This window comes from Bufo bufo, chromosome 3 (assembly GCF_905171765.1).
Source record: "Bufo bufo chromosome 3, aBufBuf1.1, whole genome shotgun sequence".
NCBI lineage: Eukaryota > Metazoa > Chordata > Amphibia > Anura > Bufonidae > Bufo > Bufo bufo.
Window position 1 is genome coordinate 224,057,892 of NC_053391.1, and position 19,705 is coordinate 224,077,596.

The window sequence follows — 19,705 nt, forward strand, 5'->3', positions numbered from 1 at the left end:
TAAACATTCAGTTTTTTATCACGCGCGTGAAAAACGCATCAAAACGCATTGCACCCGCGCGGAAAAAACTGAACAACTAACCGCAGACGAAACTGACTGAACTTGCTTGCAAAATAGTGCGAGTTTCACTGAACGCATCCGGCCCCAATCCGCAACGCCCGTGTGAAACCAGCCTAAATCTACCTGGAATGACTAGACTGGATTAGGCTATGTTCACATCAGCGTTCATCCTTTCCGTTCTCCTGCTCCATTGTAGGAGCAGGAAAACGGAAAGGACGGATTCGGCTCATAACGGAGCCGAACGGAGCCTACGGACCTCATAGACCCCCATAGACTGTAATGGGGTCCGTAAACTTTCCGCTCAGAAGATGATTTTGGAACGGAGACAAAAGTCCTGCATGCAATGTGTTTTCTCTTCTGCAATGTTCTGATAGATGTGCATTTACCGTATATTGTGGGTTTCAACTTTTGCAATACTGCTGAATTCCACGTAAAATCTACCCCATTTGGTGTGGATTTTGCTACTGTGGAATTCTGGGAGATACGCTGTGTATACGTTCTGTCGGGCATGTCCTTAAAGGGGTTGTCTCACTTCCGCAAATGGCATTGATTATGTAGAGAAAGTTAATACAAGGCACTTACTAATGTATTGTGATTGTCCATGTTGCTTCCTTTGTCTTGGTTAATTTTTCCATCACATTATACATTGCTCATTTCCATCGTTACAACCACCCTGCAATCCAGCAGTGGTGGCCGTGCTTGTACACTATAGGAAAAAGCACCGTCCTCTCTGGTGGCCGGGACCGTGTAAGTACACATTCTGGTGCTTTTTCCTACAAGCACGACCACTGCTGCTGGATTGCAGGGTGGTCGTAACTAGGGATTGACCGATATAGATTTTTTTTAATTTTTTTTGGAGCCGATACCGATAATCCGTGAACTTTCAGGCTGATAAATATTACTTTTTTAATTATGTAGAATAAGGCTGTACGTGGACTCCCATATTGTTGAATGGATTAGGCAGTGGCTGAGGGACAGACAACAGAGGGTTGTAGTCAATGGAGTATATTCAGACCAAGGTCTTGTTACCAGTGGGGTACCTCAGGGATCTGTTCTGGGACCCATATTGTTTAATATATATTGCAGAAAACCTCGATGGTAAGGTGTGTCTTTTTGCTGATAACACAAAGATTTGTAACAGGGTTGATGTTCCTGGAGGGATACACCAAATGGAAAAGGATTTAGGAAAACTAGAGGAATGGTCAAAAATCTGGCAACTAAAATTTAATGTTGATAAGTGCAAGATAATACACCTGGGGCGTAAAAACCCAAGAGCAGAATATAAAATCAGTGATACAGTCCTAACCTCAGTATCTGAGGAAAGGGATTTAGGGGTCATTATTTCTGAAGACTTAAAGGTAGGCAGACAATGTCATAGAGCAGCAGGAAATGCTAGCAGAATGCTTGGGTGTATAGGGAGAGGAATTACCAGTAGAAAGAGGGAGGTGCTCATGCCGCTCTACAGAGCACTAGTGAGACCTCATTTGGAGTATTGTGCGCAGTACTGGAGGCCATATCTCCAGAAGGATATAGATACTCTAGAGAGAGTTCAGAGAAGAGCTACTAAACTGGTACATGGATTGCAGGATAAAACTTACCAGGAAAGATTAAATGACCTTAACATGTATAGCTTGGAAGAAAGACGAGACAGAGGGGATATGATAGAAACTTTTAAATACATAAAGGGAATCAACAAGGTAAAAGAGGAGAGAATATTTAAAAGAAGAAAAACTACCACAAGAGGACATAGTTTTAAATTAGAGGGGCAAAGGTTTGAAAGTAATATAAGGAAGTATTACTTTACTGAGAGAGTAGTGGATGCATGGAATAGCCATCCTGCAGAAGTGGTAGCTGCAAATACAGTGAAGGGGTTTAAGCATGCATGGGATAGGCATAAGGACATCCTTCATATAAGATAGGGCCAGGGGCTATCCATAGTATTCAGTATATTGGGCAGACTAGATGGGCCAAATGGTTCTTATCTGCCGACACATTCTGTGTTTCTATATGTGTAATTTTTTTGGTAAATAAATTCCATTAATCCATTCACAAAGTCATGCTCTTCCAGAGGTTTTTGTAAAATTAATATCTTGTAGGCAGAGAAACTGCCCAATATCACAGATGCTTGGTTTACTTTTGCAGCGTTGAGAAAAATACCTTAATCCTAACTTCTACAAATCTATGAATGCAGAATCAACCTAATATGAAAAGTTGTTGTTGTTGTTGTTCTAAAAATCTTCATCTACTTGCATATTATAAGTTATACCAGCAAGAATTAGTCTTTATGTAGAAAACTATGATTTAAATCAAGCCTTACTGACTAGTGATTTAAATCATTTTGATTTAAATAAAATTCACCCTGATCAGACCTCAGATGAATAAAATAAAAAACTCCTCACCTCTCCTGTGCCGCAGCTCCTCTTCATCTCCGGGTCCGGTGTCTCGCTCCCTTGTGTTCTCCGGCCCGCGCTGCACTGTCACCTGCGTGCACTACGTCCTGACACTGTACGGGATCAGGATAGTGCAGCGCGGGCCCCATCAAAGACGACCAGGGAGGGTGAGTATCGGAAGCGCTTTCTGCGCTTCTTCCCTGCTCCCGATGCATACTAGTGCACGCTTCCATAATGGAAGCGCTCACTAGTATTCGCTTTATACGCATTATCGGTATATCGGCAAGGTTAGATGCCGATACCGATAATGTACAAAATCCTGAATATCGGCCAATAATATCGGTACTTCCGATAATCGGCCGATCCCTAGTCGTAACCATGGAAACGAGCAATGTATAATGTGATGGAAAAAATGAACCAATCCCCTCATTTGAAAATGGTGAAATCTGAAACTAAAACCACAAACATAATTGACATGCTGAGGATTTAGAAATCCGGACAGCAGTCGTGCAGAGTTTTTCCACACTGGATTCTGCGCAGAAAAAGTGTAAACGAGTGCAGGCGACCTAAAAGAAAGACATTTCTATCATGCACGGCTTGCTTTGAATTCTGTGTGATCTGTAACCAAAAATTCAGCCGGTTTGGATGTTTAGTGTCTGACATGTTTAGTGACTACATTCGCAGCCGTTACTCGTCATGTCACAGTGCGATCTTGCGGTTGCCGTCTAGCGGTATCAGCAGTCTAGTGTAAAACTGGTGTTCATACGCTGTGTTACATGAGTACATACAGAGTGTTTCCAGTCAGGTATACGCCTCATGGACGAGGGCTGGAAAGTTCCCAGTGAATGTATTTTTCCAATAAACTCGGCAAACGTCTTGCTCAGAACAGTTTATTTCTGCATTCTCTCGTTGGTTTTCATGCTGCTTTGCTTCTCCTTTTTTTGTTTTTGAGCTCTGGCTTCCTCCTTTGTATAACGGTCCTGAGTCTGACTCATCTGTCCCATCTCTCGCTCTCATGCAATCCCCTCCCTCCCCTTCCCCCGGCATAGAAGATGAATTTCCTTTTGGAAAGTTATAAAGTGGCGCAATCACTCTCCGATACTGCAACCAGCTTTGTTGAGCTGTGTCTGCAGGCACCAGTAAATACAAGTCTTTCGGATTTGGGCTTTGTAATTTACAAAAGGCGCAGGCAGACTGTTGCAGAGTAGAAAGAGGGGGAGAAACGGGGAATTACTGCCTGCAGATTTTTTTTTAACCCTTTGGAGTCTGTGGCTGACATTAGTGCTTGTTGAGGGGAAATTTATCAGTCCCCACACTCCAGAACTCCAGGGTTCAAAATGTCACAGAATATTATTTTATTTTTTTTACTTTTTGGACTTCTTTGCGCAAAAACATTTGTGCAAACTTTTGCTTTTTTACATCACTCATTCCAGTTTTGAAAAGTGGGCACAGATGTCAGATTTACTAACTGCAACTTTTTAAATAAAAGACACTTGCTAAATTTGACATCATACGCCAATGCATAGTCATAAAAATTTTTTTTTTTAAAAAGTAGTCATGTAGCCCTAGCCCAGTGATGGTGAACCTCTTAGAGACAGAGTGCCCAAACTGCAACCCAAAACCCCTTTTATTTATCGCAAAGTGCCAACACAGCAATTTAACCTGAACACCAATATCCTATATCTTCCATGTACTTTATCATTTAGCTATAATAACCTGCCTACATTCAATGTGCTGCCTGTGCTGTTCATAGCATGTCCTGCACTGATGAATGGCAGGAAAAGTCTAAGGCATATTGGTACACCATAGACTTTCTCCAGGGTGCGGGTGCCCACAGAGAGGGCTATGATTGCTGCCTCTGGCACCCGTGCCATAGGTTCGCCATCAATGCCCTAGCCTTACCAACACCGTACTAGACATGTTTCATGTTGATGCTGCGTTGTCTGTAAAACCAAGTGATCTGCTCCTGGTTAGGATTTTTTTTTTTTTTTTACAGTGGGGCAGAATCTAGGTGGAAATATGACCGTTTGGTGCTTTCCATCTTCTAACAATTTCAGAAATGATGCTTGAATATTTATTTTTTATTTTTTTAGCTGATTGCTTGGCAACAATCATTGAGTCAAGTATTGGTGGCTTTTGGGAAGCTGGCGTTTGTCCACCATCGCTTTAGTTTGGGAATCCAGCAAGATGTAGAAGACAGATAAGTTGATTGCATTCCGTTTATTTTGCTGCTGACCTTCTAAATGAGGAAAGAACCGCTTCCTTTTTTTTTTCTTGCATCACTTGTTGCCATTGTTTTGCTTTCATTCTTTAGATACATAGTATGGGTTTAGAGGCAGATGAATCTTGCACACCATTGAGGTTTTGAGGTGCCCGGTGGAGGACTCCAAAGACCATTTCACATCACCCAAGGTTTTGTTTCTGGATTTAATCCAGTGTTCTCATTGTACGCAGACTACATCCATATAGTCAGTAGTAGATATTTATCAAAGTACAGCCACTTTGAATGGTGAGAATTTTGTCAGGAGAGTCCAAATTGGGGGAAAAAAAAGCATAGGGAAGATGTACATCAGGTAAGCAGCTACATAAGCAAATCTATAGTAATCCTGGAAAACCCCTTTAAAGGTGGGTTGATGTTTACGTTCTTTGTAGTAAAGATGAAGCAGGGGTGTTCGGAACTGGTAGAAGCCACCAGGCCTCCTTCTGTATCTCCACATTTCTCATTAACTTTTCTTTGTTATCCCACAGGATGTTGACATTGTGGTTTCTCCTTGTCGTGGATCTCAACCTGCAGCCACTACCCTGGAAGATTATGTTGACCATGTGCAGTCAGTGGTTTTATATACCATAAGTGAGGACCGCCTATCTACGCAGGATGAAGAGGAGCTTACTGATGTTAAGACAAAGTATAAACTTCCGATCTTCTTTATTCGAACAACTCCTAAGGACAAACTGATAAGTAGCTCAGATGGTGGGCGCTCAGCACTACACGAGCAGTTGACAGAACTTGGCTTTCTGAAAAGAGGTTTATGTAGCTGTGGAGCTGCAGGGTCTGGTAGTCCAGCCCCAAATGTTCTGGTTGAACAGTTTGAGAAGTTGCGTCAACTCGGCAGTTTCTCCCGGCAAGTGCTGCAGATGCACCTAGTTGATGCAGCAATGGTCCTTAATATGGTGCACAGTCGTTGCTTAGACTTGTTTATCAATAAGGCTTTCGACATGAGGAGAGATCTTCAGATTACTCCTAAGAGACTAGAATACACCCGCCAGAAGGAGAGTGAGCTTTACGAATCTCTCATGCGGATCTCTGATCGCAAACAAGAAGAACTGAAGGACATGATTGTGGAAACTCTGAACAGCATGAGGGAGCAACTCCTGGAGGATGCTGCCAACATGGAATTCAAAGGTTGGTATTTACTATAGTCCTGATGCACTGTAGGGGGCACAGACAAGGAGTTGGTCACTGTAGAGCAGGGGTGCACAACCTGTGGCCCGGGGGCCACATGCGGCCCTTGATACCATTCTGTGCGGCCCCCAACTATCTGGTAACAGACATGTATGCCTATGTCTTGTGGCTGCTCACATGTATTTTTCATGTATTTCTCCCTTTTAGATGGGAGTCCTGGAAGTGTAACTAGACATTAATGTTATGTAATGTGTGTTCAATATGCCATAAGTTTCAGTTGTTAATACACCTTAAAATTTTAATTTCGGCCCTCGTCATTGGTTCAGTCTGGCAATGTGGCCCCCAACCAGGAAACGTTGTGCACCCCTGCTGTAGAGTATATTGTAACCGTGGGACATGGGTTTTATTCATTAACAACTAAAGATGATCATTAAAATATCTGTATCCTAGTTATATCAAAATTGTGAGGTTGGAGTGTTCCAACTAGTAGGGACTGACTTCTCACTGGTCAGCACAGACTTTGTCCTGTGAGATCAGTGATCTTAGTGTCATTCATCCAAGGTCTTATTGTGATTACCATATTGGGAGGAGTTTTGCTGACCCCTGGATCATCAGTCATTACTGAAAAATAGATTTAAAGGGGTTATCTGGCCAATATCTTTTTCTGTGTCAATGCCATAACTAAATAAAAAGTTATACCGGAAACTATAGCAGCAGCACCAGGCCCCATTGACTACAATAGGACCTGACTGGGATCTGGCCTGTTTCCGGCATCAATGGACGCAAGGTCCCATTATATTCAATGGGGTCCGGCAGTGCTGTAGCATTTTCCGGCTATGCCGGATGCGATTAACTCCGGCAAGCTATTCCTTTGCCAGAACTGTTTAGCCTAAAATCGGTTAATGGAATAATAATTTTTTCAGTTTATCGCTTGTGTGAACCCCAAAGGGATCGATCTGTACATCTTCACAAACAAACATTTGTAATCTTTCAGTGCTGTTAAAATGAAGAAAAAAAATTTGAATTTTCATTTATTTTTATTTTTTTCATGGTTTGTTTCTACAGCCACTATGCATCTCCATGGTAACAGATAGCAAAAGGGGTTCTCCAGGTTTTTACAATTGATCACCCCGGGCGTCCTGTGAGCGCCATGGCCTTCTCACAGCTTTTCCTATTCCTAGGCAAGTGACTATATTTGTTCGTCAATCCCATAGCCTAGGAGCAGCTCAGCCCCATTGAAGAAAATGGGGTTGAGCGCAATACCAAGCACATCCGCTATACAGTGTGCAACGCTGTGCTTGGAAAGCTGCAAGAAGGCCATAGCACTCACAGGAGCACTGGTGCCTTCTCAAAACAGCTGATCGGTGTCAGACCCTCACAGATCAGATATTGATGGCCTATCCAGAGAATAGGTAATCAGTAAAAAAAAAAAAAAATCTTGGAAAACCCTTTAATATTAATTGTTCTGCTCCCATTGCCTGTGGCATGCCCCAATTAAAAGCATAATAATCTGGGGGGGGGCGTGGCTAACTGCCGGCATGAGCGCACGCACTTAAGAGCGGCTCCGTTCCCTGTACTGAATCCTGACTAATCCTGCCAAGCTGCCTACTTCAAATTTTGAGTGGCAAGTGCAGAGGAGAAGGCGGAAGCCCAGACAACACGATATGGGTCCTAGCAAGGCACAGTCCGCGGCTGAAAAGCTCAAGGAGTATGCCTGCCAGGAAAATCAACATGGAGCCGCGGCTCCCGCCACTCCACGTGCATCGGTGACGCGCGGGCAGCCCGCACAGCAGATGGAGCCTGAAGATGCTGGGGAACCTGAGATCACATTGAAAGTGATGTCAGAACAGCTCCTAACAGCAATCTCCTCCTGCCAGTCCTCCCTCACATGTAAAATCGAGGAGGTGCGGGTGGACTTGGGCCTGCTGAGGCAGGACGTACATCAGCTGAGGGAGAGAATGAAGCAGGCGGTGGATCGCGTGTCTGCACTGGAAGATTATACTAGACCGCTGGACTCGAGAATACAGGAGGTTGAGCGATCTGTTGGGCTGTGGCGGCAGAAGTGTGACGACCTTGAGAATCGGGCCCGGCTCAACAATGTGAGGATCCTGGGCTTACCTGAAAGAGCGGAGGGGCGAGATCCTGCCAACTTCTTGGAGGTATGGTTTAAGGCCCAGTTCCCTGAAGCCGCATTCTCCGTGGCATATGCCGTTGAAAGGGCGCACAGGATCCCTGCCAGACCACCTCCCCCGGGAGCCCCGCTGAGGCCTTTGCTAGCCCGCCTGCTCAATTGGAGGGACCGGGACTTAATCCTCAGCCAAGTGAGGAGTAAGGGAGAGCTGATGCATGATAATGCCAACGTATCATTCCCAGACTTTTCTGCGGATTTGCAAAAGAAGAGGGCCACCTTTTTGTTTCAGTTAAGAGACGCCTCAGAGAATTGAATTTGCAATACTCAATGGCCTACCCAGCACGTCTCCGTGTGATTGATGGGGACAGACCGCTTCTTTCGGGTCGATGAAAAAGACTGGAGGACTGGATCTCCAGGCGCCCAAGACCTCGCTAATTGCGATATCAGATCTGAGCTAGAAGTATTTTTTCGGCGCTATACTGCGCGATATGAGTGCCTTGCCACTAAGTTTATATTCATATAATGGTGCAAACTTCCACCTCACTAGCATAAGATGTGATGCTTTTTGTTACCAGACCACTGAAACCCTCAAGCCAGTTTCTGTTGTTGATAGATAAGTCAAGGAAGGTCTAGATATGCATATATATATATATATATATATATATATATATATACTTATCTGTTATTACTTGCACCTGCAGCTGTACTATTACAATGTACAGGGAATGCTCGGCCACCAAGGGCTCAATACCCTTTTCTTCCTGTACCGGTCCCCGAATACATTGCCACGAAACTAACACTATAATGTATGCACTGGATGTATATTTAGAGATGTTCGTTTCTCACATGTTATGTGTTTCTTATGTTATTGAAGGCATGGTCATCTCAGTACTCTGAACGGGTTGGGAATGAGACAGTTACTTACGATACGGAGGGATCCCCTCCTTTCCAGCAAGATTCTGTATTATACTGGGGGAAACCCTATGTTTAGATTATGGGGTCTCTAGTAGTGATGTCCTGAATTGTGAGAGGCTTGGGGGCTCCGAATAAGAGAATTGCGTTTTTTTCCGCATATAAGACGATATAGCCCTCACATTCTAGGACTTCAAGAAACTCACTTGACAGTTGACACTGGGCACAGAATCGTTAAACAGTGCTTGCAATGGTCTCTACAGTCATACGGTACCTCGCACTCTAGAGGAGCGGCCATTTTGGTTCGTAAGGGTCTCATATGGGAACCGCAGCAATCAATCGCGGACCCTGAAGGTCAATATCTGTTGGTGTATGGATTCATTAATCATATACCTTGTGTTATTAACCTATATAATCCCCCTCCGGCTAGGGTCTCACTTCTTCAGACAACATTGGGATTTGCAGCGCAATATCCTTCGGCCCGGTTACTCTGCATGGGGGACTTTAATATGGTTATGCAGGAGGAGCTAGACAGACATCGCGCACCTGGGTTGAGGGTGGCTGAGATTCCTTCGGTTACCACACTATTTAGAATTGCGGCAGAGATGGGATGGCTGGATCTGTGGAGACTTAGAAACCCGCAGCTGAGGGAATACTCCTGTTTTACCCCCGCTAGAGGAGCGCTATCGAGAATTGACTATATTCTGGGCAATGCTGCAGTTTATACGGATCTGATTGAAATTAATTATGAGCCGCAGGGACCTTCGGACCATGCTCCGGTTGTGGCACGTTTGAATATTCCTGGGGCCGCCTCTAGAGGGGGGAAATGAGAATTCACCCTTTCTGGCTTACTCTTCTGACCCAGAATGATAGAATTCCTGACCAGCAGCGGGTTTTCCTGGATATGCAAGGTGATGAGACAGAGAGCTTGCTACTGTGGGACACCCTGAAAGCTTACCTGAGGGGCTGCTTAAAGTCCTCCATCTCTTATGTGAAAAGGGATACAGCTAGACAGGAACTAGATTTGCACACCAAATGTAGAGAAGCTGAGGCCTCTTTCTGTTCAGATCCCACGGAAGCGAATAGAATAGAATGGATGGCTAAGGGCAGGTCCTATATGCTGCATCTTAAGGAAAAAAGTGAGCACAGAATATTCTTCATGAAGCAACAGTCGTTTGAATCTGGGGATAGAGCGGGTAAACTCCTAGCTCATATTGCTAGGGCCAACCAACTGTCTCCCCCAGTATTACGCATACTAAACCCTGAAGGGTAACTGGTGGAATCGGTGGATGGAATACTAGATGGTTTCAAATGCTTCTATCAATCACTGTATAGCTCCGCAGCGCATTACACTGACTGGGAGTTGAGCGATTATATAGCCGAGGTGACTCATCCTAGACTTAGTGCGGTGGATAAAAACTTACTAGATAAGGATATATCTTTAGAAGAAATCCAGCTAGCTATTCATGATCTCCCTGCGGGGAAGGCGCCTGGCCCGGATGGGATCCCTGTAGAAGTTTATTCTAGATACAGTGAGATTCTAAGGCCCCAACTCCTTAAATTATATTCAGCATCGCATCAGCGACATCAACTGCCTGAAACTTTATATGATGCTACCATTGTAGTAATACTAAAACCAGATAAAGACCCGAATGAATGTGGCTCCTATAGGCCAATCTCATTGTTAAATTTAGATTACAAGATTCTGACTAGGCTATTGGCCTCCCGCTTGAACAAAGTGATAACTTCCATAGTACATCAGGATCAAGCTGGATTTATACCGGGTAGGACTACCTCTGACAATATCAGAAGAGCGCAGGTCATGGCACAGATAGGGGTGGCAGAAGTGAGAAGGTGGGCCCTGGCATCTCTTGACACGGCCAAGGCCTTCGATTCTGTAGAGTGGCCTTTCCTTCTGCGGATCTTGGGGGAATTCGGATTTGGCCCAAAGTTTATGAGATGGGTTGAAATCTTGTATCAAAGACCTAAAGCTAACATACTAGTTAATGGCACCCAGTCCGACTCCTTTACACTCCACAGAGGCACCAGACAGGGCTGCCCCCTCTCCCCATTATTGTTTGCGGTGGTGATGGAACACTTAGCTCTGCGTATTAGACAGGATGAGTCCTTTATGGGGATCTCTAAGGGACATAGAGAAGAGAAAATAGGCTTATATGCGGACGATCTCCTCCTGTTTATGGATGAGCCCGAGCGGACTCTTCCGAGCGCAACTGATGTGATAGAGAAGTTTGGAACATACTCGGGCCTGCACATAAACTGGACGAAATCGGCTATTATGCCTCTCTGGGTACATGATTGGCCGGAGACTTTTCACAACTTGTCAGTAGTGGACCACTTTAAATATCTTAGTATTGTAATCACAAGGGATCCTCACGCGTCGGTGGCAAGAAATATAGACCCTATAGAATCTTTGTTTACTGATAAATTCAAGACATGGAAGTCCTTGCCACTTTCGGTGATGGGGAGATTGAACTTGGTCAAAATGATATTACTTCCAAAGGGTCTGTACCTCCTGTCACATGCATGCGCTCCGGTCTCTAAGGCCTTCTTTGACAGACTGCATTCATTAACGACGATTTTTGTCTGGGGTAAGGCCAGGAGGAAGCTCTCCTTGAGAGTGCTGCAGAGATCTAGGCTCCATGGAGGGGCGGCCTTGCCTGATTTTTTTCCTATATTATCTAGCTGGTCAGCTGAAATATATTGCGACATGGGTGAAACAGGGGGAATTGCTGGGACCGGAGTATTGGCTGAAGGAGTATCTTAATCTGTCTACCCTGTGGCCTGTGTTGGAGTCCCCGGGTTTAGTTCCTGGAAGACTACTCCCTGTTCATAAGTTAGCTAATCAAGTATGGAAGGCGGCCAAACTCGACTCGTATAAAGATTTACCTGACGCTGTTCCACTCTGGGATAATCCCATGTTTCCGCACTTGGTAAATCTGGAGGGATCGACTATTTGGAAAGGGTGTGGGATTTTGTCACTGGAAGAATTGTATGTTGGAGGAGTATTAAGGTCTCTGCAGCAATTACAGGAGAAGTTTGAGATTCCCCATACTCTCTTATAGGTACCTTCAGTTGAGGCACGCCTTAGGCGCCCAGGAGCCGTAGCATTTCCAAATATCCCTTGATAGGAGTGTTAACCACCTCCGGACCGCCTAACGCAGGATCGCGTTCCGGAGGTGGCAGCGCTGCGCACAGTCACGCATATACGCGTCATCTCGCGAGACGCGAGACTTCCTGTGAACGCGCGCACACAGGCGCGCGCGCTCACAGGAACGGAAGGTAAGAGAGTTGATCTCCAGCCTGCCAGCGGCGATCGTTCGCTGGCAGGCTGGAGATGTGTTTTTTTTTTAACCCCTAACAGGTATATTAGACGCTGTTTTGATAACAGCGTCTAATATACCTGCTACCTGGTCCTCTGGTGGTCCCCTTTGTTTAGATCGACCACCAGAGGACACAGGTAGCTCAGTAAAGTAGCACCAAGCACCACTACACTACACTACACCCCCCCCCCCCCCTGTCACTTATTAACCCCTTATTAGCCCCTGATCACCCCTAATCACCCCTGATCACCCCTGATCACCCCATATAGACTCCCTGATCACCCCCCTGTCATTGATCACCCCCCTGTCATTGATTACCCCCCTGTCATTGATTACCCCCCTGTAAAGCTCCATTCAGATGTCCGCATGATTTTTACAGATGCACTGATACATGGATCGGATCCGCAAAACGCATCCGGTCGTCTGAATGAAGCCTTACAGGGGCATGATCAATGACTGTGGTGATCACCCCCCTGTCATTGATTACCCCCCTGTAAAGCTCCATTCAGATGTCCGCATGATTTTTACGGATGCACTGATAGATGGATCGGATCCGCAAAACGCATCCGGACGTCTGAATGAAGCCTTACAGGGGCATGATCAATGACTGTGGTGATCACCCCATATAGACTCCCTGATCACCCCCCTGTCATTGATTACCCCCCTGTAAAGCTCCATTCAGATGTCCGCATGATTTTTACGGATCCACTGATAGATGGATCGGATCCGCAAAACGCATCCGGACGTCTGAATGAAGCCTTACAGGGGCGTGATCAATGACTGTGGTGATCACCCCATATAGACTCCCTGATTACCCCCCTGTCATTGATTACCCCCCTGTAAAGCTCCATTCAGATGTCCGCATGATTTTTACGGATGCACTGATAGATGGATCGGATCCGCAAAACGCATCCGGACGTCTGAATGAAGCCTTACAGGGGCGTGATCAATGACTGTGGTGATCACCCCATATAGACTCCCTGATCACCCCCCTGTCATTGATCACCCCCCTGTCATTGATCACCCCCCTGTCATTGATCACCCCTCTGTAAGGCTCCATTCAGATATTTTTTTGGCCCAAGTTAGCAGAATTTTTTTTTTTTTTCTTACAAAGTCTCATATTCCACTAACTTGTGTCAAAAAATAAAATCTCACATGAACTCACCATACCCCTCACGGAATCCAAATGCGTAAAATTTTTTAGACATTTATATTCCAGACTTCTTCTCACGCTTTAGGGCCCCTAGAATGCCAGGGCAGTATAAATACCCCACATGTGACCCCATTTCGGAAAGAAGACACCCCCAGGTATTCCGTGAGGGGCATATTGAGTCCATGAAAGATTGAAATTTTTGTCCCAAGTTAGCGGAACGGGAGACTTTGTGAGAAAAAAATTAAAAATATCAATTTCCGCTAACTTGTGCCAAAAAAAAAAATTTTCTATGAACTCGCCATGCCCCTCATTGAATACCTTGGGGTGTCTTCTTTCCAAAATGGGGTCACATGTGGGGTATTTATACTGCCCTGGCATTCTAGGGGCCCCAAAGCGTGAGAAGAAGTCTGGTATCCAAATGTCTAAAAATGCCCTCCTAAAAGGAATTTGGGCACCTTTGCGCATCTAGGCTGCAAAAAAGTGTCACACATCTGGTATCGCCGTACTCAGGAGAAGTTGGGGAATGTGTTTTGGGGTGTCATTTTACATATACCCATGCTGGGTGAGAGAAATATCTTGGTCAAATGCCAACTTTGTATAAAAAAATGGGAAAAGTTGTCTTTTGCCAAGATATTTCTCTCACCCAGCATGGGTATATGTAAAATGACACCCCAAAACACATTCCCCAACTTCTCCTGAATACGGCGATACCACATGTGTGACACTTTTTTGCAGCCTAGGTGGGCAAAGGGGCCCATATTCCAAAGAGCACCTTTAGGATTTCACAGGTCATTTACCTACTTACCACACATTAGGGCCCCTGGAAAATGCCAGGGCAGTATAACTACCCCACAAGTGACCCCATTTTGGAAAGAAGACACCCCAAGGTATTCCGTGAGGGGCATGGCGAGTTCCTAGAATTTTTTATTTTTTGTCACAAGTTAGTGGAAAATGCTTATTTTTTTTTTTTTTTTTTCCATACAAAGTCTCATATTCCACTAACTTGTGACAAAAAATAAAAACTTCCATGAACTCACTATGCCCATCAGCGAATACCTTGGGGTCTCTTCTTTCCAAAATGGGGTCACTTGTGGGGTAGTTATACTGCCCTGGCATTCTAGGGGCCCAAATGTGTGGTAAGGAGTTTGAAATCAAATTCTGTAAAAAATGACCTGTGAAATCCGAAAGGTGCTCTTTTGAATATGGGCCCCTTTGCCCACCTCGGCTGCAAAAAAGTGTCACACATCTGGTATCTCCGTAATCGGGAGAAGTTGGGGAATGTGTTTTGGGGTGTCATTTTACATATACCCATGCTGGGTGAGAGAAATATCTTGGCAAAAGACAACTTTTCCCATTTTTTTTTATACAAAGTTGGCATTTGACCAAGATATTTATCTCACCCAGCATGGGTATATGTAAAAAGACACCCCAAAACACATTCCTCAACTTCTCCTGAATACAGAGATACCAGATGTGTGACACTTTTTTGCAGCCTAGGTGGGCAAAGGGGCCCACATTCCAAAGAGCACCTTTCGGATTTCACAGGTCATTTACCTACTTACCACACATTTGGGCCCCTAGAATGCCAGGGCAGTATAACTACCCCACAAGTGACCCCATTTTGGAAAGAAGAGACCCCAAGGTATTCGCTGATGGGCATAGTGAGTTCATGGAAGTTTTTATTTTTTGTCACAAGTTTGTGGAATATGAGACTTTGTATGAAAAAAAAAAAAAAAAAAAAAATCATCATTTTCCACTAACTTGTGACAAAAAATAAAAAATTCTAGGAACTCGCCATGCCCCTCACGGAATAGCTTGGGGTGTCTTCTTTCCAAAATGGGGTCACTTGTGGGGTAGTTATACTGCCCTGGTATTCTAGGGGCCCAAATGTGTGGTAAGGAGTTTGAAATCAAATTCAGGAAAAAATGAGGAGTGAAATCCGAAAGGTGCTCTTTGGAATATGGGCCCCTTTGCCCACCTAGGCTGCAAAAAAGTGTCACACATCTGGTATCCCCGTACTCAGGAGAAGTTGAGGAATGTGTTTTGGGGTGTCTTTTTACATATACCCATGCTGGGTGAGATAAATATCTTGGTCAAATGACAACTTTGTATAAAAAAATGGGAAAAGTTGTCTTTTGCCAAGATATTTCTCTCACCCAGCATGGGTATATATAAAATGACACCCCAAAACACATTCCCCACCTTCTCCTGAGTACGGAGATACCAGATGTGTGACACTTTTTTGCAGCCTAGGTGGGCAAAGGGGCCCATATTCCAAAGAGCACCTTTCGGATTTCACAGGTCATTTTTTACAGAATTTGATTTCAAACTCCTTACCACACATTTGGGCCCCTAGAATGCCAGGGCAGTAGAACTACCCCACAAGTGACCCCATTTTGGAAAGAAGAGACCCCAAGGTATTCGCTGATGGGCATAGTGAGTTCATAGAACTTTTTATTTTTTGTCACAAGTTAGTGGAATATGAGACTTTGTAAGAAAAAAAAAAAAAAAAAATCATCTTTTTCCGCTAACTTGTGACAAAAAATAAAAAGTTCTATGAACTCACTATGCCCATCAGCGAATACCTTAGGGTGTGTACTTTCAGAAATGGGGTCATTTGTGGGGTGTTTGTACTGTCTGGGCATTGTAGAACCTCAGGAAACATGACAGGTGCTCAGAAAGTCAGAGCTGCTTCAAAAAGCGGAAATTCACATTTTTGTACCATAGTTTGTAAACGCTATAACTTTTACCCAAACCATTTTTTTTTTTACCCAAACATTTTTTTTTTTATCAAAGACATGTAGAACTATAAATTTAGAGCAAAATTTCTATATGGATCTCGTTTTTTTTTGCAAAATTTTACAACTGAAAGTGAAAAATGTCATTTTTTTGCAAAAAAATCGTTAAATTTCGATTAATAACAAAAAAAGTAAAAATGTCAGCAGCAATGAAATACCACCAAATGAAAGCTCTATTAGTGAGAAGAAAAGGAGGTAAAATTCATTTGGGTGGTAAGTTGCATGACCGAGCAATAAACGGTGAAAGTAGTGTAGGTCAGAAGTGTAAAAAGTGGCCTGGTCTTTCAGGGTGTTTAAGCACTGGGGGCTGAGGTGGTTAAGATCCCAGGGACCTAAGGGTATCATATCTATACTATACACACAACTGCTAGGTGATCGCATGATACCTCAACCACTGGAGGTGGAGGCAAAATGGAAAACTTCCATTCCTACACTTGATGCTGAAGAATGGGAGGAGGCTCTGCTAGTGCCCACTAAGGTTTCCCCATCGGTGAACAATAGATTAACTCAGCTTCTATGCAATATGAAAAGTTATCTATCCCCTCTCAGATTGTATAAAATGGGGAGATTGCCTAGCAGCAGATGTCACAGGTGCCAGGACGAAAGAGCTGATTTTTGGCATTTGATATGGAGCTGTAGTTACTTGCAGGCCTTTTGGGGAAGAATTGTGGAGATTCTGTCAACAATGGTATCTGCCCCGATAACAGTCTGTCCTAAAGTATGTATTCTAGGAGTATTAGATGAGGAGCTGTGGACGCATCATCAGAGAATATTTTTAGGGGAGACCCTGTTTTTGGCCAGAAAGGCGATAGCACTAAGATGGATGGCAGACAGGTCCCCTACAGTCAACCAGTGGAAAGCATTAGTAAATCATGCCATGTCTATGGAAAAAGTGGTTTACACCCATAGGAAGTGCCCACAGAAATTCCAAAAGGTATGGGGGGAGTGGTGCTCCTCATCTCAGTCCTTGCATCATACGCATTTGCATTCTGTTAGGGGGGGGACCCTGATGGCAATACCCCACTGATTGATGCCCTGTAAGGCTGTAATTGGTGTCTGAATAATATGTTATAGCACTAACCTGTCTGTTGATTTTATTTGATAGATTTCTGGGTGGGAAGCCGTCTTTCTGTGACATGTCCTTGTATAATTTGCTGAGAAGCCAGTGACTCCCCTGCGTGGGTTGTGACTGCTTCATGATGTCATGATTCATGCCTGTTAATCTTCAATAAAACGAGTTAAAAAAAAAAAAAAAAAAAGCATAATAATCTGGGAGATGAGACACACACAGGCCTAGATTCCATGGTGTGATGAGAAGTGTTATGTAAGGGCCTCCGTTGGCTATTATAACCCTACCATGTGAGCAGTTAGGGTGCAGCAGCTTGTCTGGGCTTCACCCATCCATGTCTCTTCCAGATAAGGAAGTGAGGTGGGTGAGAAATGGACATACTATACTGGTGTGGGCAAGGTGACTTGGAAGCTTTTGAGAAGTAATACTGTAACTCTTGTATGCCAAGAGGAAGGAGTTGTGAAAGGGACATTTGAGATGTTTCCAGTCTGAGGGTCAACCCAGTAGAGCGAGATAATGGAGAGTGGAGTCAGTTCTTTTTCCCTGGAAACCCACAATATGTCTTCATCATTATGGTGCAAATTGATCAATAAGTGACTACTTCAGTCTCGTCCAATTGGGTATCAGAGAGGTTAGGCCAGGATAGATGTGAGAGTGAGAGCTCTTCAAACAGCATTTTTTATTGATGGGAAGGGTTAAAGGGGTTGTGTCACATCAGCAAATGGCATTTATCATGTAGAGAAAATTAGAGAAAATTAATGTATTGTGATTGTCCATATTGCTTTCTTTGCTGGCTGGATACGTTTTCCATCACATTATACACTGCAAGTTTCCAGGTGTTACAACCACCCTGCAATCCAGCAGCGGTGGCCGTGCTTGCACATTATAGGAAATAATGCTGGATTATGCACATTCCCCCGGTCCTAGCCACCAGAGAAGCTTGCACTCCTCTTTCCTATATTGCACAAGCATGACTACCACTGCTTGATTACAGGGTGGTTGTAATCATGGAAACAAGCAGTTTATAATGTGTTGGAAAAATGAATGAAGCTAGCAGAGGAGGCAATATGGACAATCGCAGTACACTGGTAAACATGTGATAGCAGTGAATAGAAGTTTAAACCAAAATATGGCACTGCAAATAATACATAGTATTATACAAAAATGCCAAATGATAGATGGTAAAAATATAGACTTTTATTATGTAACAATACTGATGCTCACTGATCTCTGGTTTGCATTCAGTGCGGCGGTTCCTATAGCTGCTTGTCTTTATTCATCATTATTACTATCCATTTTGGGTTTTTCTGCAGTTGATTAGTGACTCACCATTTACCATGTATATGTATGTGATCTTAGGGTAGGTTATTATACCATATATATCCCTATTTGATCCTTTATATTCACGTATTTTTTGACCAGTGTGTCCCTCCCAGGGTGGCGCCGTTTTTTCCCTTGTCTCCTGGCATCATATGCATGTAATTGCATTTTTACTTGTGCATTGTTACATAATAAAAGTCTATATTTTTACCATCTATCATTTGGCATTTTTGGCTCCATTTTCTTCTGTTGTTTTGCCATTGTACTCGGGAGCTTGTGCCGAGTTATCTCTCAGGGATGTTATTTGTGGATACATTGGGTGGGCACTGTTCCCCCTCCCCCACTTTCCTAACCCCTGGGGTCTGTTTTTTGTTTTTCTGATAGTATTATACAAACCAAGAAGTGTACTCCTCCAAAAATGCCCCAACACGTGTTTCGCGTGAGCTTCCTCAGGGGAAAACTTTTTTTTCTCTCCCCTGAGGAAGCTGATGCGAAACATGTGTTAGGGTGTTTTTGGAGGAGCACACTTCTTGCTCTGTATTATTTGCCATATTTTGATTAATACTTCTATTCACTGCTGTTACATGTTTACATTACTGTCTGTGACCTATGTTGTGGCTCCTCCATGTGGCTGATCTGTCTATCATATTATATGTTATATTTAATAAAATATTGATTTTATTTTCATATAAATCTGTGTATGCAGTGTGCTTGATATTTATTTTTTTGTGCTAGTTTCCATGGTTACAACCACTCTGCAATCCATCAGTGGTGGTCGTGCTTGCACATTATAGGAAAAAGCTGGGCTCTTGTGGTCGGGTCCGTGGGAGTGGGCGTAGGACACAGCTTTTTCCTATAGTGTGCAAACATGGCCACAGCTTCTGGATTACAGGGTGGCCGTAACCATGGAAACGAGCAGTTTATAATGTGATGGAAAAATGAATCCAGCCAGCAACATGAACAATCACAATAAACAACGAGGCAACATGAACCATCACAATACATTAGTAAGTACCTTGTATTAACTTCCTCTACATAATAAATGCTGTTTGCTAAAGGGAGACAATCCCTTTACAGAGGACCTTTCACCACTCCTGACATGTCTGTTTTAATAGCTTCATGCATTCC

At 43.8% G+C, this 19,705-nt stretch overlaps 1 protein-coding gene across 1 annotated transcript in view; it reads left to right on the forward strand.

The window, feature by feature from the left end:
• DSTYK (dual serine/threonine and tyrosine protein kinase) overlaps nt 1-19,705 on the forward strand; it is a 103,419-nt gene that overhangs the window by 58,868 nt on the left and 24,846 nt on the right. The window contains exon 3 of the mRNA XM_040423984.1: nt 5,199-5,853. Coding sequence (XP_040279918.1) covers nt 5,199-5,853 — 655 coding nt within the window. The remainder of the gene's footprint in view (nt 1-5,198; nt 5,854-19,705) is intronic.